This window comes from Rhea pennata, chromosome 1 (assembly GCF_028389875.1).
Source record: "Rhea pennata isolate bPtePen1 chromosome 1, bPtePen1.pri, whole genome shotgun sequence".
NCBI classification, from domain to species: Eukaryota; Metazoa; Chordata; class Aves; order Rheiformes; family Rheidae; genus Rhea; species Rhea pennata.
This window is the reverse complement of record NC_084663.1, coordinates 193,465,572-193,488,022: the sequence shown is the minus strand read 5'-3', so window position 1 is coordinate 193,488,022 and position 22,451 is coordinate 193,465,572. Positions and strand designations below refer to the sequence as shown.

At 40.5% G+C, this 22,451-nt stretch overlaps 1 protein-coding gene across 2 annotated transcripts in view; it reads left to right on the top strand.

Moving 5' to 3' along the window:
* The window catches only part of MTUS2 (microtubule associated scaffold protein 2), a 321,795-nt gene that overhangs the window by 212,105 nt on the left and 87,239 nt on the right, over window positions 1–22,451 (top strand). For both annotated transcript variants that reach the window (XR_009957320.1, XM_062567163.1), the window contains exon 6: window positions 17,321–17,482. Coding sequence is in view for 1 of the 2 variants with exons in the window: in XM_062567163.1 (XP_062423147.1) it covers window positions 17,321–17,482 (162 nt within the window). In the remaining variant the exon portion in view is untranslated. The remainder of the gene's footprint in view (window positions 1–17,320; window positions 17,483–22,451) is intronic.

Sequence of the window (22,451 nt, the reverse complement as noted above, 5' to 3'; positions counted from 1 at the left end):
TCTCTCACTCTTTTTTTCCTGGTTTCCTAAGGAACCAAAACTTATGTAAGATAAAACTGTGCTTTGTCCATCTCTCCTCTGTTTTGACCTGCACTGAGGGTAGAAGTCATTCTGGATCATACAAGTTTATAAGAAATTAGTAGCTCACTATAATCCAAAGACCCGAATTAGTGCTTCCATTGAGAAGAAGCCAGTCATGCGAGCTCAGTGAGTGTTTGGCGGGCTGGACGGCTGTGTGGCACAAAACCTGCCACCATGCTGCAGTCTTTGCAGTGGTTAGAGGTTGTGGAAGAACAATAAAGTCCCACATAATTTTTATGGAGCCATCTTGGGGGAAGCGTTGAGGTTGCAAACATGAAGAAGATCTAAGGGTATTATGGTAGGAGCTCAAACTGTATCTGTTGGGGAACTGAAAGCATTGTGGTGGGAATAATTGGGCTTGGGTGTGATGGCAATATGGTATCTGTGGTGGAGACATATAAAGCACATAGCACACAAATTCAAAGAAAACTAGATTTCATTAGCCCATCTATTAACGAAACAGCTTACTGAAAAAATAAATAGATGAGTGTAAGTTGACGATGATATTGTCATTGTTAAATGGAAATTGTTAAGTGGAAATCAACACAAAAAGTGAAAACATCTGATTTTTTGTAATTCCTTGCACTCTGCTAACAAGAACCAGGTGAAATATTCATGACAAACCTCTGAAATATTTAGTCTAATTTAGAGATTTCAGCAGAATCTGTTACTTGCTCAAGCTCAGAGAGCTTGCATATGGGTCCCTACCTCCAGTTTAGCTCAGTCCAGCAATTTTGGGATGTTCTTCCAGCCTTTACACAGCCTTTCTGGGACCTTGGGGACATTGTCTTCTCAGGTTTGTCTGTGTGTCGCTCCCCTCTGCTTTCCTCAAAGTTCTTTCAGTGTCTCTCAGGACAGGTTGTCACTTTCTTTTTCTGATCTCTCTACAGAGGTGACCCTTCTTTCAAGGGAGGATCACCTCTCCCTTTTCCAGGCCAAGAGGAGCAGCCTTCTTTGCTGCCCAGCCATACCAAATAACAGAGCAGAAAATACACAATAAATTGCAAACAGAAAAAGCAGGTGCTGTCCATCACAAGGAGTATCAGAAGTATTCTGAAAGAGTAGTCCTTCTTTTCTTCCCTATTCAGCTACTTCTTCCTGTTGTTCATTAGCATCAGAAGAACATAAGGCTGTATGTAAGCAAGGATCCAGGGCACAGCAGCTTCTCGCTGCATACTGCGAGACACAAGTGTTCAAGCACGATCCAGTCAGAAACCAGCATTGCCAGGAAAAAAATCTGTTCTTTGGCAACAGTCTGACCAGTTGGTGGTGAATAACAGCCCACCTGATACTGTACAAGAGCAGGCAATCAGGCTATGAAACTGTAAACATGATCCTTTTAGCCTGCAAAATTTACAAAAGCAGGTAATGCATAAGGACTTTTTGCTTCTTACTGCATTTGTGGGGGACCTTTGAAGGGTCATCATTCATGTAGCTTTTATAGGAACTAGCAGCTCAATGACCGTGGAAGCTGCTAGGAAATTGCTGGCTTTCACAGCTGGGATGGAGCTGGGCCAGGCTGTGTTTGCTTTACGTCAAGGGGATGTGATTCCTCCGTAACTCTGTTGCCTTTCAAAAGTGTTTCCAGAGTGACTGTGAGTGGCCGAGCAGTGCCTTAATCTGATTATTTGATGGACTCTGAAATGGCCTAGTATTTTTTAGAGAAAACAGAGCACAGTAAACTCTTCAATTAGCAGTGATAGTCCGCTTCTTATCCTAACTTCATCTCAGCCCTGGGAGAAGAAGCTCAACCTGTTACTTTCACACTCAAAGCTTTTTCAGTGAAGGTCTACTCTACTGCAGTAATATATGGTCGTCTGTGCTTAGCATGTTGGAGGTCGTTAGTATGTCAAGCATCTGTTTTTTGTAATGTGAAAAGTATCCCGTGTGTAGTGTAAATGCCCCCCACCCAGAGGGAACCCATTAGCAGCTTCACTTTTAGGGAAGCAGCATGTGGTTTGAGAAATATAGGTCAGAAAATGGAGATTTCGTAGCTTGGACTCATGATTGATTATGCAAAGGAAAGACAGTTTTCACTGTTGTTCTGCCAGCTGTCTCAGAGTCTCAGATTCCACCTGAAAACTTACTCTGACAGCTCCCACACATCCCTCTCCATCTCTTTCTGCTAAAATAATACTAGAATAAGCTCAAGATTGTTTATTAGGGGAATGAATATATGGAATAGTACAGCACAGACCTAGCACTCCTATTCTGTCTTATATATATAATATCTTGTGTGAATTATTTTAATTTTCAGACTTTCCCATAATTTTAAACAAACAGCATGTAGGTACAGATATGTATATGTATACATATAATAGAATGTTATTTTTTATCCACTTCTAGCATCAGTATAATTTTATAGATACTTTGCTCTGAGAATTTCTAAATATACCCCAGTAACATTTTATAAATATTTTAAAATACAATTTATTCCCTGCCTATTTAAACTGATGAATTACTCACTGTTTAGCACATCTTTCCTCCTGTAGGCAAACAGCAGCAGTTACCGCACTGTTTAAAAATGAAAACTGTCAAGATAAAGGTGGGTTTCATTAATGAATTACTAGTGTGACATTGCACCACAAGTTGTGCTGCACCACAAGTGCTAGCAGCTTGATTGGTGGTGGCTTTTACCAACGATTTCTCACATTTAGCAGAATTGCTCGGGCACAAATGAAAGCAGTTTTTCAGTGAGAAGATAAATTTTGACAGCAAATACACTGTTGTCTGAATCCCACTGAAGAAACCTTGTAGCAGTGACTACAGAACATAAGCTGTAGTGGTGGTGCTCTAGGCTCTCTACTCCCTCTCCAGGGAAAAGAAACTTAGTAGGGAGCACCAGCTGAAAACAGCAGCATCTTCATTTACGTCAGATTCTTGACCTACTGTCACAGGTCTCAAGCAAACAACCAAGGTGACAAAGATGAGCTGCAGGTTTGCCTTCTTTTGGCCAATCTGTTGTAGTTTACTTTCACGGTGAGCCCTTGTCATGAGCCTGCATCCTTCCCTCACTTCCAGGCAGAGCTGCGGATATGGGATGTAGGGCTGTAAGAGTCTTCCTTGAGGGCCATTTGGAGAATTCAAGTACTGTGAGTAGTTACTCTTTCTCTCCCCCTATTCTCTCCAAAAAATGTTAAACACTTGTGCACACTTGTGTGACTCTGTGCTGGCTACCAGAATTTTAACAGGTACAGTAAAAGGTACCTGTATTACTTCTCAGTGCTAGTCTTGTACATACATTTTCTAATTTTGGTACAGAAAGGAGTCACATCCTTTTTGCAAAGAACCTTAGTGATGGCTTCCACTTCCTTCTGCATCCACGCGCCTTTGCAAGTTTGGAGGGAGATGCAGACAGGCTTGGTGCATGTTGTTGTCCCCCCGGGCCCTAGGAGTTTACAAAGAAAATAAATAGAGTTTTAACCAATACTGGACTTTCTGCAGGAGGAAACCTGCTCCGTCTCGACTCCTCTTCGACTCAGGGGCAGTCCTCAGTAACACTATTGCAAAGCTGGGCTACTACCCACGCATTTAAATGTCAGGGGTTAGGACCCAGATGGCCTGAGATCTTTATTTATATTTAGCTGAGAGAAGAGGAGCCCTTTAAGCACTTCTCAGAGCAAGTGAACCCTTAACCCACATGTTATCACAGTACTGTGATGTGGCAGCGGTGTATAAGCACTTTTTTTAAAAAATAGAATATATCTTTAAAAGAAAGATCTTAGAAAATGCTCCCAGGCTACATTTCTCTGCTAGTAAAAAAGGACCAGAAGTTTCTTTTACAGTGAAGGAAGCAGAGATTTTTCACATAGCCATTTGCCTTCAGGGGCTGGGAATTTTTTAGAAAAAAACAACATACACACTAAGAACATGAGGCTTGCAGTAAAATCATCATAGTGGGGAATGCACAGAGAGGAGTGGACACATGGCACTGTCAGACTGTGCCACCATCGAAGAGGAGGAGGGAACTGCAGAGCCAGCAAAGCAGTGCAGCAGAGCCTACGAGAGGACTCTGCTGCCTGGGCTCTCCTGAGGCTTCCCTACTCATGCTAAGAGCTATCCAACTCCATGTCAAGAGCACAGGGGCTCTGAGGACCTTTTCCTGCAAGAGAAGTACATTGAAATCACTTTTCCAAACCGGAAAAACAATTTCCAGTAAACTAAGTTCTATGTTAATATTGCTGCACTTGTACAATCTCAGACACAGTTAATTAAACATACCTAAAATGCAAAAGAACAGTATTTGTGTTGGTATAAAACACTACAGTTAACACTTCCAGCTGTACCTTATGTCTGCTTAACGTAATTCGTCCCCCTCATACACACTCCCCACAAACACATCCTTCTTGATCCTGTTAATAATTTTCGTTATCTTTGAAAAAAAAAAAAAAAGATTTAAAATTGTACAGAGTGAGAAGCTCTCCTACTTTCGTAACTCGTGTATTAAGTATATGATTAAAAAGCTTTCATTTAAGTAGTCCCATCAAGGTTTTAACTGCAGAAGGATTCATATAGAGGTGAAATTAATAGGATAGTCCTAATGCAGCAGTTCAATTTTCACATACCAGAGATGAGCAAGTCGATTTATCTGCAAATGTCCTAATTAAGAAAAAAAAACGTTATGGCAAGGCTGCATGTAACATCTCTGTAATGTCCGAAATTTACTTTTTAAAAGCAATGGATTTAGAAACATGATCTTATAAATCACAAATGGAGAGACTTTTTACAAAAAGCAACCCCTTCTCTTCTCAGATCTGAACCCCACATCTAGCCAAATACCCAGATCCTTAAAAGACCTTTGCCTGTAAGCACTACATGGTTCCAGTGGGTCCTAATGGGTTTGGCTGTGACAGCACACACGAAAAGTCACAATTCACAGCTATAGTTCCAAGTTCAATTTATTACTTACTAATCATTGCCTCATTTGAAATGACCTTAATCCTTCATGTAAAGTCTTGGCTGTCTATTCCGGAGTCAGAGAAACACAGACTTTCCAATTTTACTGTGGGCTGTTGAAACAAAGCAAAAAACAAAAGTAACGTTCTGGCTTGTTTTTAGATAGCATTTTTGGGGTGCTTTATGGCTAACTAAGCAGTATTCATGGCAAAGCTTGAATGCTTGGTATTCAGATTTGTTTAAAGCATGGTAGTTATTTTCTGACAATCAGTCCCAAGAGGAACTGCCATCTCTTACCAGAGCTGAAGGGGGGGCTGCAGAAATATCTAGAGAACATCTATTGGCCAGCATCAGACCTCCTGACCAGCTCCAGTGCTGGACAATCACATTTCCACAGCTGGGCATAGAATCATAGAATGGTAAGGTTGGAAGGGACTCTAGAGGTCATCTAGTCCAACCCTCAAATGAATAGCTTGTACAGGGATTGAATCTGCAACCTTGGCATTAGCAGCACCACACTCTAACCAACTGAGCTAAAGTTAACCTCAACATCCCCTCAGAGGATGCTGCATTATCTCCTGCTAATGGGGCTGTTACCATGAAAAGAGGCTGTTTGAAGGGATGTGGAAGGGAGATCTGCCCCTGGCTCCATTGCAGACTCAAAGGGTGGCATGTGGCCACTCATCTCCACTCCTCTGGATGGATACACAGCATGTAGTGTTGCTGAAACAAACAAAAAGATGTAGAAAGTGTCTTTTGAACTACCAAGTATTTTTCTTTGGTACCTTGGAATGGATCAAGTTCTGTATTTGCTGTAGGATGGTTGCAACCTTCAAGCCATTTGCAGCTCATGCAGCTTTGTTTGCCACCTAAGGCCTGGATGGGACGTGCATCTTGGACCGGCATCATTGGAAAGCCCAGCTCAAGGGCACTTGGGGCCTCCAAATAAATATCATTTAATCATACTTCTTTGCAGTGGTTTCATTAGTGCTATTGAAAAGATGTGATAAACATCATCAGTTCCTGACAAACCATGAACATTCTGTCCTACCGAATCTGAATTTTGAAAAAGAAAATTTAGTCCTCAAGATAAAAGAGATCTGCTAGTGTGTGTGAATGCTGGCTAGTCTGCACCTGTCAGTATCCTAGCAGATTAACTCATTGTTGTGACTAAAACACCATCTATGTTATTTTCAGAGAGGCCATTACCCTTCACGTACTGTTCTGACACAAAAGAATGAGGATGCCCTGCATAGGAGTGTTCACAGGGGCTGGCTGGGCTTTCTGGCTTGAAAGAATCATTAAATTACTGGAGTTGAATACTTGTTGGAATAGAACAGAGGTGTCTTTTACATACAAACATATTTTTTTCTAGAATGGCATTTCCTTTATCCAGTTTACCAGTGATTTTAGTAATCAACATCCAGATCTAAAAACGTGTTTATCTCCATGTCATGGTATTATAGCACGTCAAAGGCGCCTAGTAGATGAAGCAGTTGCACGTCCAGTCCATAGCTGCAGAAGAACAGGAAAGGTTTAATGACCTTTTTGTAACTGTTTTTGTTTGATTTCAATCCCAGCAGCTAGTTCTATTCCAGAAAACTGTGATCATATTGCCAGTGCTCCTCAGCTGTATTCATTAGGCTCTTGAAGTAAGAATTCTGCCCACACATCCTCTCTGGCACCCTAAAATATCTATCTGTAATTCAATAGCCTTTGATTTAAGAGTAAGTAGAGTATCAATATAAAAATAGCAGGTACAATGACGTATCCTGGTGCACTGATGTAACATGAAAGCCTCCCTGAAACCAGTGCACCTGGAAAAAGCTTTTTGGCATGGTGGTCATACGAGGAATTGCATGCTTGGATACCCACGCTGCATTTATTCTCTGAACGGTAGCTTTCAATCTTCTGAGTAACCAGACTGGGACCTTTCACATTTCCAAAACCAGCAATGTATGTCTAGAGCCCAAATGATAATGTGATGCCATCATTTATATTATTGGTGTCTGAGCAAATAGTGGTGTATAGTCATTATTTAAAGCTTGGATTTAGAAATTAGAATTCTTTGTTTATTATTCCCACTCCCACTGTTCTTTTTCAGGATCTGCCGTTTTGACCATTACTCTGTGGAAATCACTTCTGCATGTTTCAATTAAATGATCTTACGTTACTTTACATATTAGCACCATCTATTCTAAGAAAGAGAAGCTACTAACTTGAATACTGCTAGATACCAATCCACAAAATTCAAATAGGAAGGAGAAAAAAAGAACTACAAAAGGATTGAATGGACAAATTGCTTGATCCTTTGGCAAGTAGAAAAAGTTAAATAATTTTGTCTATAAACTCACTGGTAGCTTTTGAAAATCTACATCTTCTATTTAACTTCTGTGGCTTTCAACATAATTTTTACTTTAAATACTTCTAAGAACTATCATTTTGAGAAAATAAATGGAATTAAACACCTATTCTCTGCAAAATATTATGCACCAGCTGTTTTAGATCATTTTAGTTCATAGAAGTTCATAGCTAAAACACTGTGTAAAGTTTATTTAACTGGCTCACTGGGTCACAGCATTTATCACTGCTGATTTGTAAAATAACTGAATATTACTCAAAATCCTCTATTAAAGGCATTGTTTTTAGCAAACAGAGGATGGGGCAAATTTTAAACAGGTCACACTGAAAATGTATACTTTCTCCTCACAGATAATACTATTTTGCTTGTGTTTTTCTCTCTCCAGGTGTTTTTAAATTACAGTTTTACTTCCAGGCTCCTCCTAATATTTATTATATCAAAACTTTCTTCCCTTAATGCAGTTAGGGTGTTTTGTGGGAAAAACACGGTTTAATTAGCAGAGTTCTGCAAGTCAAGCTTACTTTTGGAGATTTAAAAGGCAAAATATCCAATGCATGTGAAGAAATAAAGCCTTCCACTGAAACACATTTCCTGATTGTTGAAACTTGGAGTACACAAAGATTTTTATCAGATTTCTATTTTACTAGAGATTTTATCCTATATGACATTCAAAATAGCCACAAAATACGTATGTAGATGGGGACAGAAAAGAGCAGCATGATGCACATTATGCATTACTTCAAAAAAAAATCCATGAAAGTTAGTTGGAAAAAGCTATAGAGAAATAAACATATGTGGCATTTCTCAAAAGATCTCCAACTGCAGTAGAAAAATTTAAGAGTCCATGAACCCAAAAAGTTTGACAACATCTAGTGGTCTGACGCACTCTCATTTGCACTTACCTCTACTGGCGAAGAAAGAATATGTTGGGGAGGAAGGGGTGGGAATATTTGCCCACCCTAGAAACTCTTGCTGTTCCTGGCATGGGGAGGAGTAAACATTATGTTTAAGATACGTCAGAGAGCTATGTCCTAATTCCAGTTTTCTAAAAGCCACAGAAGTAGCTGTGCACCCCTGCCCCATGTGCCACAGTGATCTGTGGCCTGCAAGGGCGGGGGAGAGTTGTCAGCCTTGAACCCACCTTGGTCTCAGGTGACATTAGGGCCCAGCCACCTCTCTGCTGCCAAAGGGAAGATGGAAGGATAACTCTTCCATGAGCTAGAGGGTCTCACATCTTCCCACGCTGCTTTGCCTGACTTGCAAGCACTCAGTCTTGCCCCTTGCATTTCCGACCAAGAGTCAGGCAGATCCTCAGACACAGACGATGAAGGTCCCTCTACCAGCTACCCTAGTTGCCCAGCTGGTGCTTGATAACACCAAAGAAGTAGGTGACGGTCCTGCGGGTATCTGGTTCAGGACTTCACCACTGTTTCTGTGCTCTCCATCTCAGTGGCACTGGGGGAAAGGCATTCACAGTACTGGGAATCAGAACCCCAGAGGCTGCCACAAGGTGTTTCGTTTATGTCTTCACATCACAGTGTCAGTCTTTCTCCTGCTTATTCTCTTTCCTCATCCACTAGAGCACAATGGATGGATAGCTACAGCCACTGGGTGTGACAGTCTCCTTGGTTGGGCTTATCCAAGCTGTTCTGTGAAAGGTGGGTAGAGATTTTCCTTAAAAACCATGTCATCCAAGAGGATAGACATAGTCTAAGCACATCAAATGGCCGCTCTGAACAGCTTATATGCCTTCCTACCTGTCTCTGTAGCACTGTGCAACTTTGGTGCCTGGTTTCCACCTTTCTTCTCTAAACAAGTGTTGCTCAGCCTTCATGGGAGGTTCTGCATAGCTACTTGTGGGACTTCAAACTCTGAAATGGAGACATCTGTTGGTTTGAATCTCCTTCAGGGCTGAGATGATGGTTAAGAATAAGTAGTGTGATTTGAATTTGAATGTGAAATGAAATAGGAGTTAAGTTCTTAAGCAGCTTTGAGGATCTGTGCCTGGGCTCTTAAAATGCAATTAATTAGTGACTAACTGGAGGCCCTCTAGGGCTCTGCCATCCTTGAGGTTTTGGTATAGCCTCTCCTCTCCTTAGCCTATATTGCATATTCTGAAAGCATCATCATACCAAGGAAGGAGACCTACACATTTACTGACTCTTTGATCTAGCAGAATTCCACCTAAGTTGTAGCATGCACATTGTTGTGGGTTGACAGGGAGCAGCAAAACTGGTTGACACAGGACCTTAAGCACTGACAGTTGTTAGGGCATTACTTAACCTCTCCTAGTCTGTGAGTTGTGGCATCCAGTATAGATTGCTGAAGCTGTTGGAAATTCATTAACACTATTGGAATATCATTAACAGTTGTACCAAGGATTACATGCCTTTAAGTGTGGCACTCCAGGCCAGTGCTCAAGTAAATTAGAAGCAGCAATTCCAGGAAAGAGGCATTTGTTGATGGTATGATGCCCACAAGTGTCAACAGATGTCATTCCTTGTAATAGAGCATGTGATTCTAATTTGGCACTTCTTTTCATCAGGAGGAACTTCTTGCTGAGCAGATGTCACTTCTAATCCTATCTTTTATGGGTGCTTGTGCCCTGTTAGAACTGGCATGCCAGTTTAAAAGTAGGCATGGTGCCACTGGAGCAGATGGTCATGAGCACAAGTCGTGTTACAGATCTGGTGTGTGCAGAAATGTGGATGTCAGGACTGAAGTCCTACGAAAATGTTCCTACACCCAAGAAAATTCCACTCTAAATAGGTTAATACATGTCATTAATGTGTTAGTGCCATGGAAAATAGGTGTTATCTACATTTTCTTTATGGTTATTCTAACTTTTGGGTAGAATTTTCCCAGCGGTAGTTCTGGCAACTGAGGTCATTGGAGCATAGATGGATCCTTGGCAAAAATGCTGTCAATGCTTAGTGCTGCACTGAGAGCTCTGCAGAGCCTGGGACCTGATGAGGCATGGAGGACTCATCTGCTGAATGATTAGAGGGGGAAGTGGCCCTGAGTCTGTATTCATCCATCGCTTCTGTATATGTATCTCCTGTGTATATGACTGTCCACCAAACATGTATCTGGAGTTAAACTAGAGCACTATCCTGGAAAGCGTGTGCTTTTTCCTTAGTTGTAGGGAGCAGGATTTTTTCTAGCAGTCTCATCTGTATTCTAACTTCATTTGCACTGTAGACAGCACTTCAGTTGCCCTCACTGGGTTCAAATACAGTATTTCTTACAAATTTACCCTTCATTAACAGTTAATTTCAGTAAACTTACTAAACAGAGGATTGTTTTAATTTTGTTGTTTGGATATAGCTACTTGTTCTCTCTTCCAAAATGAACCTGCTGCAAGCAACTTAAATGTTTAATTAATATGTAATATACTCTTCTTAACTTGTGTCAGGGAGTAGAGCTTCCACACACATTATGAGTACTTGGCCTGCCTTCATATGTACATTGGGTGTTACGGACCAGCCCTTCCTACAACTAATTGATAGACTTAAGTGATTATAAAAGTGGGTGTATAACAAGATAAGGATACTCTGATCTGATGTGTTAGAAACTTTCATCCATATATATAGGAGAAGCTTATAGCAGATACATTTCTTTCTTCTCAATTACAGAAGCAAACATTTCCCCACCTATACCCCAGGTCTGCTCCTCAGCTTGCCATGAGGTACTTCAGCAAGGTATTAGCAACCCGGGATGCTTCTTGCCACTGTAATCAGATCTGTACGCTGAACAAGAAGAAGTTTACAAGAAGGATTTGGGCTTAAATGGCCTTGTTATTCTGGATGCTTCACCTTTGACAATGGGACTCCAAGTAGTGCCAAGGCATGGCCCTTTCAGAAGGCAAATATGCAGTGATGTCTCAGGCCCATTTTAAAAGTCTCTGCATATTCCAGATATCTTTGACAAGATTTCTATAACCTTATGTTACCCTTTCAGACAAATAACATGATTGACTAGCAAAATACTGTTACATTTAATTTATACTCTATGGGGCTTTAATTAGCCAGTTACATAAATGAGCTGAAGTAGCCAAGCAGCTGTATAATCAGCTAGTGGTAGGCAAAGCTATCACTAACATACATCAAAATCTTACTACATAATAAAATGCTCACCTTGGTTGGTACAGTTTTAAAATTTCACAAGATCCCAAATAAAGTGTATTATATGACCCAGAGCATGGCACAGTCAGCAAGTTGTCTGCAAATCCTACTAATACATACAGAAACTTTACTTTGTGGTGTAATTTTCACCTTGCTCGATGAAGCTTGTAAAACTTAGATAGGGAGCAGCATGTAACTCCACTCAAGTAAGAAATCCATTTAACTGGCCCCTAAATATATATTTTAATTGATGAGATGAGATGAATAAGTTAATATTGATACAAGCAGATGCATCAGCAGCAGGCTATATTTCTACTATCTATTATGTATGAAGGACACTGAAGATGGGCCCATGCTACATAAATTAGTCTAGACTTCGAGAACACTATGTCTCAGGAACATTGAAATCAGTAAAAGAAGGAGTTTTGACTCTATGTGAATATGCAGAATTAGATTGTCAGTTTTGTTTGTTTATACTGTATTAATTATAGAAGTGCCACCAAGCTTCATTGTTTCTACAACATTCCTGCAGACTGGCAGCTGTAAAAGTCGACCCACACAAACCAGAGCAGATATGAAATACCATTCTTTTGCCTTCTGTCACATGAACACTTGTACATATTTGTGATGAAAGAATAAAACGAAGGATAAATATTTATTCATGTAAGCAAAACTTTTATATTAATATTTAAAAATAAAACTTTTATGAACTTTTATATTAATATTTTATATTAATATTTTATATTAATTTGTCATATTTCTCTGCTTCACTCCACTTTATAGAGCACAGTGCACATGAGCCATTTCCATCCAAGTGGTGCTCTAGGCTATTCCTAGCCAAGGAGGGAAAAAGTTAGCCCCAACACAGCTGGTGGAGGGGTGCTCCAGGGGCACTGTCTCCCTCCGTTGAGGGCAAAGGGGCCTGTTGCGGAGGGAGTTGGCTCCAGTGGCGGGACTGAAAGCAATGTGAAGCCTGGAGAGCTGACTCCAGTGCTACCCAGTGCTGCAGATTTGCCTCTTTGCTTTGGTCAGGATTAAGTTCAGAATTCAAGCTTCTGTTTTGAATGCTAGGTCTTCACAAAATGCTCCCTTTGTAAAGACATGTGCAAGCACAAATTTCCTCTAAAATAACTATGGTAAGGAAGGTTGTTGCTAAAACAACTTTGAGCTGAAAAAACATAATGGGAAAAAGGACTCTCAAGCAAATAAGCTAGGTTTAAGCAATCTCTGAATATCAATCCTTATGCCTCTCCTTGTTCTGGACAGCTAAGAAACCTGCCACCAGTTTATTCCTGATCTCTTGCTCTTGGCTTTGTGTATTGAGAAATGTCAGGCGCTGGCTCTCAGCAAAGGCAAAATAACCAGTTAGCTGGCTGCGAATTTAGTCTAATGTCATGACATGGTAATAACATAGTGAAGCATTATATTGAAATACATAATGCTGAACTTCAAAACACTAACTGCTAAAATAATGAAATGAAAAGTACAGTTGTCAGGCTGCATATCTTGTCAATAATCTGTTAAAATGCCTCTCATTTTATGGGTGAAAAATCACAAATAAGGAATACACCTTGCTTTCACTGTCCATCTCTGCCATCCCCTCGCTATGTGAACTTGGAGCATGGCTCAGCCCCTTTGTGCTTTCCTCGTTCGTAAAGCTTGTTGAGTTCTGAGCCTGGGAAGTGCTTTGCAAATGCTAAGTGGGATCACTGTTGTAACAACTAGACGTACCTTCCTTGTTATTTAACTTGGCGTCAAGTAGCGTCTAAGGATCTTTAAGATGGAAAGGACTTGCTATTACTCGGGGTAAGTGTTTGTGCTTCAGTGAACATTCGTGATGCAAACATGTTCTCAGTGTCTCTGGTGTGATTACAGCTGCAGTGGGGAGCTAACAACTCCAGAGCCGCTGCCAGAACAGTTAATGCTTGACCTGCTATGATGAGCTGGAATCTCACAGCCTTTCACAAAGCCTCACTCAGCAGCTCACAAGACAGGGAGCCACAGAAGCAGTCACACTCTCATTTTAATACTCTTTTGGGGTCTATTTCTCAGCAAAACAGAGAACTGTAAGCTTTGTCAGACAAGCTTGTTTTTTTAGAAAGGACCCAAGTTCTCCAACAGAAGGAGCCTTTAGTGCTGTGAAGCACAAGCAGGGAAAGCTGTTGTCGTCACGGCTAGCCAGTCTTTAGGCAGACCCCACGGTGTGAATTCTGAGATAGAAATTTCCTGCTTACATCTCCAAAACACAGCCTTTCAATCACCGTCTGCTCTCAAAGCAAGACCTGCCTTAGCAGCATGGATGCAACATTAATTCAGATCTAATCAAACATAGAATTTCCCCCTGATCCATGCTCTTGCTGGCTTTCCGATGATATGTAATATCATATTTCAAGGCGTTTTCTTTAATGTTCATTTTATAAATAATTCCAAAATAGTAATGGTTCCTACTAGCAGTATGTACAGGAGAGCCATCATCTTCTGAGAGCAAGTAGCCCCCAAAGCGAGTGCTGCAGTGTAGCACCAGATGGTGCTACATGAAGGAAAGAAGTGTGGCACATGCAGAGAGAGGGTGGCTCAAAACATATGAGAACTGGTGGGATTTTGGTCATGGCTTTCTCTGAACATGGAGCCTACAACATGTTGTCAGCCCTGACTTCTCTATGTCTTTAGGACATTATACGGGCGTAACACTGTATGGGAGGAGTGGGTACAGCTGGGACTCACTGAAGTACTTGCAAATTTTCAAAAATCCTTTCTTCTCTATATTTTTCAGAGGCAAAGAAGTAGGATGCCTTTGGGTTCACAGTGAGGAGGTGATAAAAGTGAAGCTGAAGGCCTTTAGCTTCAGTGAATCATTAATAGGCTATTAAATACTCTTCCTGCAAAGTTGACAATGTTGCACTGCATATAGCAGAATCTGCAAAAATGTAGAGTATTTTATGTAGGAGAACCCAAATGACTTGCAAGGTGCTTCAAAGGCAAGCAGGGAGCCTCCTGTTTTAGATAAAATGCAAAAGTAGTGGAGTAGAAGGCAAGAGGTACAATACAGGGGAAGACATGATTACCTGGAAACAGCATTGCACGTCTGGTGCTTCTGTACAGGCTCTGACTGAAAAATAAGAACTAGACAGATTATGTGAGGGCTGATGTTAGTGACTCACCCATTGCAGATATTAACAGAAGGCATTATCTCATGATAATCTCTTGACTGACAATTGTCATCTGATGAATAAGTCTTTCTGATTTTCCTCTAAGATGTGAATTCGTCTAAGTAAATGAAAATCTTTCTTTTCCTCTCAGCTCATGAAGGATATGCGTTTCCTTGGATCTTTAGTTTCATTTCTGTTTTGAATGCTATTTGTAAAGAAAAGTAGAATCCAGCACTGTCTGTAACAAGGTCGATCTCACCTTGCTCTGGTCCTGTGGTATCAGACTCTGCTGTAGTGATAACCATAGGTGCACGACACATGTGCTTTTGAGGTCATACTATACATGCGTGTAGTGTTGTACCACACCATCTCTCTCCTGATTCCATCTCTGAGTGAACAGCAAGGTGAGACATGTTGTCTCCTACTTCAGATATTGACCATATCTCAGCAACTCTTGGATCCATTGACACTGCTATTTGGCTCATCTTGCAGAGAGTCTATTTTTTATTAGAAGATGAAAAGCCAAATTATTTTTTTCTTGATTTTTTTTCTCCTAAAGGTGTTTTTTCACCTTCTTTTCTGTTGTGAGCCTACAGCATGTGGGATGCACAATTGGCTCTCTCTAGGTATAGAGCATTTCTAATTCAGGAGGTTTGACTGGGTCATATTTTTCAGGCTTTCCATTCAGCCTATAATCATTTCTTTAATTAGCAGACCACTTAGGCTTTGTTATAGAGGGCAGAGGTGTTTAGAGCTTGCTGCACTTTATGTTAAAGAACTAGAAAAGCTTTTTTTGTTTTGGTAAGAGATTATATAACATCCCCTGACACTCATTCTTCAAACAAGAGAAGTGCTTCCATTTTGGCATTCAGCCAAGTTTTTGAATTGAAATGTTCTTTGTATAATAGATTTCACAAAAGGGAATAAAGGATAGGCATATAAGGCTTTAATAAAAGAGCATTTGAACTGTATTTTTCTGTGAATAATAATAAGAATTTCCTCCTCAATGTTACTGTTTCTGTAATGTGAACTTCTAAACAAATAGCCAAGAAACAAAAAGCTTGTCTATAAGTGGCACAGCTCAAATCAGCTAGGTGGGCTGATGTCAAAAACTGTGGAATATGTTTAGAGCATGATGCAAACAGATTAAAATGAACATAAAACCTTAACCTTAAAATCTCCCTACCATCTGGTGGATATGTCCTCATGCACTGTTGCAGAGGAGATGGGGCCAGGTTGGGCCAGACTCTTTGCTGGCATAGTTTTACTAAGTCAGCAGTGTTTTCTCAGCAGATAGATAGTTCAGCACATGATCTTTAATGTTTGTTACACAGGTGAGAAATCCTTGTGATTTCAATACAAAAGAATTGTTTAATGTGCTAAGGGTGGTTATGGGTGCAGCAGTGTAAAGACAACAAGTGTTTGAGGTTCTTCTGTTCCTGCATAAAGTACGGTAGACTCTTGTGCTTATTATTTGAACAAAGGTTAAATGTGTTCGTAGAAATCCGTGTATACTACAGATATAGTACTTTAAATTAAGATCTGTATAGAAAAAGTCTTAAAGACAGAGAGAACTAAATGCTATTTTGTCAGAGCCAGAAGGTATATTCTTTCTTTATCAGAAAAGAGGATTTTCTTTTCCAACCAGCACTTTTTTTTTTCTAAATGATTTTCAATAAGGCAAAAACCCCTTTTCTTCTGTGCACACATTTAAGAACCTTATATAAAAATACTGGAGGCTTGGGCATGCCAATTACTTTAATATAGTTATGATTTCCCTGCAAGCAGTGCCTAAAAAGTCTTGTATTATATCTTTTTAAAACAATGGAAATGAAAGTTATAGCCTTTTTCTGACATCTTGTGTATTTTTTGCCACTATTTCTGCTCATTTTTTTTAAGTAAAAACTTCAGGCTTCTGCAAATGCTCAAGTCCAAACATGCTATAACCTTTTGCTCCTTCAAGGCTTTCTGCTTAGTAGATAAAGAAGACACTCCAACTTTGCCTTTTTCAAATGTTAAAAAAAAAAGAATATTTTCCTTATATCTGCAAGGAGCCTGGGATACGATTATTCCTTAGATGGCAAATGCAGAAGGAAACAAAACCCATTAGATATTTTCAGAGAGGTCAATATAAAACAGAAACCTTGGCAACCTAAGATGCAATGTGAGAATATGATTGAAATGGATGTGAGAGTTAAGATAGATTTTATTATTATTATTCATCTTACCATTCAAACATCTTGATGCGATCTGAGGGAGTGTTTGTAGGAAATCTTTGCTGGACAGAAGTTGGTGCCTTGTGCTACCAAGCCCTGACAGTCTTCCCTTACCCCAACTGTCAGTATCTCCCAAGTGAGAGTGTGGGAGGCTCCTGGAGTAACTGCAAAGTGCCAAACTGCTCCACTCCACAGTTAAAAACACCTTGATTTCAGCCTGGCACCTAGATTCCTTTGTGAGGTAAGCCCTAAAGCAGGTATTAATTTGGTATTGGAATCATACTCTAACAGTCTCCAAAACTTCATGTTTAAGTTGTTTGGAAATATTTATTTCTGCATAACCATTGTTTTGGATAAAACCTATGTAACTTAGCCCAAGTTACAACCAGAATATGTTTTTACAGATAGTAATTGTTGATACAAACTCAGTCCGTACACCACAGTTCACATTCTGTATAAAGTTATAATTAGCGGAATTTTGGTCTCCTGCAGGTTCCAGTTTTGGAAACGAAGAACAGACTGCTCCTAAGGCAGCTGCTCCTTCTAAAGACGTTCCCAAGGGGAGCAGCAAGACTGCAACACAGGTATCCAGCAGCACAGCAACTCCACGCAGGAGCTTACTGCCAGCACCAAAAGCTACAACAGCACCTGCTGGTAACTATTTCAAACTTATATGCTTGAAAAAAACATTTTTGTTAGGCCAAGAGTTGCAGAAACCTTATTATGACTCTATTTAAGTGCTTACTCAATTAATTTTCATGCAGCTCTTGGGCACGTAACCATAGCTAAATTGATTTGGTCTCTGTTTGCCATATTCTTTTTGAAATGCTGTCAGCAACTGAGTTCTTGTCTCCTTTTGTGAAGGCATGTCTGTTCAGAGTGTCTGGAGTTGAAGACACTTAGTGCTCCTAACTATACGTGCCACAGGTTTAATGTATATATTAAGGTTCCCACCAAGTAGTATTTTGAAAACATTACATTGCTTTAGAGGCCAAAGCATTCCTCTGAGGAGGTAATTCATTGCTAGGTATGCTTGCAAGGATGAAAATACTGCTCTCTGAGCTCTGGCCTGGCACTTGGTCCAAGTGCACGAACCCTGCAAGCTGCCTCTGACAAAGGTAAAGGGATGTGTCTTCTTGGGTACCCGAGACTGACTTAGGACTCACCAAGTTTGAGAGAACAAGGAGCAATTTGTGTTGCCTGCTTATCACCTTGGCCCATCTGCCCACTCACTTAATGGGGAGAGATAAGGTAACCATGCTGGTGAACATGTATTACAAAGTCTCTGCTGGCAATGCAGAGACTTGGTTTGGGTATTGTGGACAAGTTAGGGCTGAGTTACGGCTCTTCATTGTGACTTGCAAGCAGGGAGAATAAAAGATTATTGGTCCTAATTAAAAAATGTTTAAAAACACAGCTGCAGACATCCTTTCCCCTTGGTACAGATGACATCTCCCTACCAAGGTGGCTTCAGGCGTGTTCCTGTCCACTGTTGGACCTTATACCCTGGACTTTGCTACTCTATTCCAGCTCCTATTTGTCCCATTGCCTACCTGTCTGACCTAGCCCCAGCAATTACCTTCCTGTGCTGTCTCAGCATCTGGGCATCCATCAACCATTGGAGACATTGGTGGCTAGCTACTGAAGAGCCCCAGAAAAGGGCAGGAGAGTGCCTTGAGGCCCAAGAGATGTTGCTGGAGCCACAGCAAGCTCTTACACACCACAGTCTCCATGTGTCCCCACATTCACCTCTGCTTCTTCATGCCCCAAGAGTTTTTCCAAGCTCCTTAAGGGAAAGGAACATTAAATAATCCATACTAGTGGTCATTTTTAAAGACATAATTGGAGAAACTTACTGGTAAGAAGCCTATGCCTGAACTGGTCATTGAACTCTTGCATGCAGCTACCTAGGTCAGTATTATATCTCCCAGTGTGGAAGAGAGGGAAAAAATGGTTTCAGGATTTATATTCCTGCAATCACTTCAAAAATCACTAAGACATTGGGGTGTAACATCATGTTATAGTGACTGAAACATACTCCATTGTGTTTGAATGAGAGTAGTGAAATGTGAATTTATTGCACTTACACAGCACTTGGAATTGTTCCACAGACAAGTTGACACCAAGTTATTTTCCAAAGCCAAAATGTTTCTCAGAGAGCTTGCAATTGTTAGTAGCAAGTTGCTACCTTGGAGCTGGGAAAATTTAAGTATGCCTGAATCTTTCCTAGCTTGCTCAGTTTTCATGGCTCTACAAGTTTTCTCATGGAAACTACCTCTAGAAGCAAAGTTTCAATTCCATGAACTCTTTCCTTGCATTTCCATGGCCTGCCCAGAGAAAAGAGCCTTACTGTTTTCCCACTTCTGTTGTCCCCTCTTTCCTAAGATTCTCCTTTGGGTTTAGTCTTTTTTTTAATTAATTTTCTTGGGGTTTTTTTCCTAAAATATTGCTATTTTATATGTGCGTCTTGGAGAGAATATTATGCAGAAAGACAAATCAAACTGCTCACTCTCAATGTTTTCCTTTAGAGAAACGATTTGGAGAGACCACTTCATGGTCTTGTGTATGTGGTTATATAATGAATGAAAAAAAGAGAGATTCCATGAGAGTATGGCAGTTCCATTAAATCCAGATTATATCTAGCAATTAATAATCCAAATTAAAGAATTTTATGTAAATCACTAGTGTTAATCTGGCCCTCGTTTAACAGTGTTTCATCTCTATGTAGGTCCCATTAGGTTTGATGGCACACACTCTAAGTGAAGGTTGAAAGGAACAGTCTGTAAAAAACGTGAGCCAAAGACTCCAGTATTACCAGTTCTGGTCACCCAGGTTCAAAATTAACTCAGTTGAAACTCTTACAGAAGAAGACTACTACTATAATCAATGATCTGGAGAAACTAGCAGGGAAGATGAGGCTAAAACAATTTGACTTACATAGTCCAGCAAAGTGAAAGCTGAGAGAGATGTGGTCTATTATCCACCTAGACTATGTGCTTCATTTCAGGCTACAGCAGTATTAGGTTAGTGTCAAAATTTATCCCATGCATCTTATACCAAAGCCTTTATTTCCCAGCTAGAGGGACTGGCATGATAAGCTTTAAGGAGCTATTTCAAGGACCTTGTAGAGCAGTTCTTTTGGCCTCCAGGCTTATTTTATCACATTAAAGGAGGCTGTTGAAGATTCTGGGTCTTTTACTACTTGTGCAACCCCAAACAAGTGAATCCAAGGAAATTTCAGTGGGTGATCCAATGAGCTAGACTACAGTGTTTACTATGAAGTCAGGCTAGTGTATACCCAAAACCTAGCATAGGCAGCACAAATTAAATAATTCGGGTCATCTTGTCTGAATTTGTACAGGTTCCAAGTCTCAGACCCATACAGAAAGATAGAAATTCCAACAATCTAATACAAAACAATATTGATTAGGCAGTAGATTGGCAGACAAAAAGGTAAGTTTTACCATCGCATTAGAGCATAGGGACTGGTGAAGAAAGCAATTATTGAGGTTGAAGACTAAAATAGGCACAGTACCATGTGAATATATGCTGTTCACAAACTGTTTGAGGCTGGAGAACAGAAACTATCCAACCATCAGTACAGTTCAGTTCAGGAACAACTTTCCAACAGACATGGGAGATAGATGGGAAAGGAAGAAACAAAAGATATGTGCTTTAAGGCAGCAATTTCATAATCTTGGAAAGGATCGCTTATTACGCTGCCTGCAATAGGAAGACACACAGTAACTATCCAGAAAGTGCCCCCAGGTCCTAGGACTGAAAAACATTCTGGTTCTCCATACCTGTTGACAAGAATGTTACTGAATGACATGAACTATCTTGCTTTAAAGAAACTGTTTTTGAATTGCTCATGATGATGGGCCAAATAAACTATGCAGTGCCACTCTCATCAATACCCTACGACTATCACCTTTGACCGAGCAGACAGCAGGGCAGAGGTCTCATCTAAGCTTGATTTCTTGTTCCTCATCTTAGTTCCTTGTTTCATTCCAGGAGGGAGAAGGCCAAAAAAATGGTCAAGAGAGGTTGAGGTCAGATTCCTGCTGCAGATGAAATGGTAGGATTTAAGAATTTGAGTGTTTCAGGCATTTTAGATGATTTCTGAAGCATCTTGAGAGCTTCTGGGTCTGCCTTAGAACTTTAGTTGTATACATCTGATCTCAGTCCAGATCTATCAGTTATATACTACTATCAAGAAGCACATGCACTCTGCCCCAGACATAATATCTTGATGTGATATCATGATATCTGCTTAGCCATGCCAACTCCTTGAAGCAAATCCATTATCTTCCTTTCTTACTACTTTCTCTCGCTAAAAGATTGAGCTTGCTGATGTGACTAATACTCAACACAACATTGGTCAACATGACCATGGCACTGATCCCCTCTGTAGTGCCAGGCAGGCAGAGTTTGTGTTGTGTTTCAATGACTGCTCCTATGTATTAAATGTGTTTGGTCGACATTTTCAGCTATTTCGCTATTTTTTCCCTGAAAAACAGCAATCTGAAATGAGAAAAATTATTTTGCCACTTCATGCTGATTTGAAAAATGATAAGGAAAGAAGTTCAGAAAATCCATGTTTTTCTCCTTTTCATAAACTTTTGCTGGATTTTATCACCCCTGAGGAAGAATTTGAAAATAAAAAGCCATATAAAATTTGGATAATTATATCTCCCATTTTCTTCCTTCTAAAGACCCTTCATTTGCTCATTGTCTTTATGTCATTAATGCATGTTCTCTGTGTCATCATTCAGTTTGAGTGTAGCTTCTATCAGAGTATTTGTTACTGTCTGTGCCTGACCCTTCGGTCATACATGGATATGTGTGCTTCCATGGGGGCAAAAAAACTAGCTCTTTGCTCATGCTTCAGTCTGGCCATATATGAACTCATGGGTCTGGTGCTGTAAAGTGCTGCTAATGCCACGCTGTGCCTGAGTTAATAGGCTCAGCTGAGAGAAAGCAATGTAAGTCCTGTATTGGATTTACTTTCCTTCAGCCTGTTTAAAGCGTGTCTGTGAATGCACATGTCCATATAGATCTGCCCTACGTATTCAGGCTTGCACTGCCCAAAACATCATTCAATTTTGTACAAGATTGTTAGTCCGACCCTGCTGTTATTTCCTGAGCGTTGCTGGGGCAGGGTAGCTGCCAATGCACAGAAGAGGAGGCAGATTTCAACCCTGCATCCCACCATGACCTTTCCATGCCATGGAGTCAGCAGGTACAACTGGGGATTGCCCATAGGCATGCTAATGTGAGCCATATAGAAGAAGGTGTAGAAGAGCCCAGCCCTGAAATTACTCCCCTCCGGTGGCCTGCCCAACCTCTTCTCAGCAGGGCACTTCTGTTTGTGGTGCACTGGATCGAGCCCCTTGCCACTATCCCACTGAATTTATATACTGGTCTTGACAGGAAGATTCAGGCAAGTAAAACTTGCCCCTCTTTATTCTGGAAGGAAACTGAGCATGCGAAGTAGGGGGGACATGGGTGTGTTATGCAAACAGTCAGAGGCGGATGCTGAACAGGAACAGCTGGCAAGTTTGGGAAGATGCTGTTATTATGCACAACATACAGAAGAAAAATAAACTACGTTAGTACAATG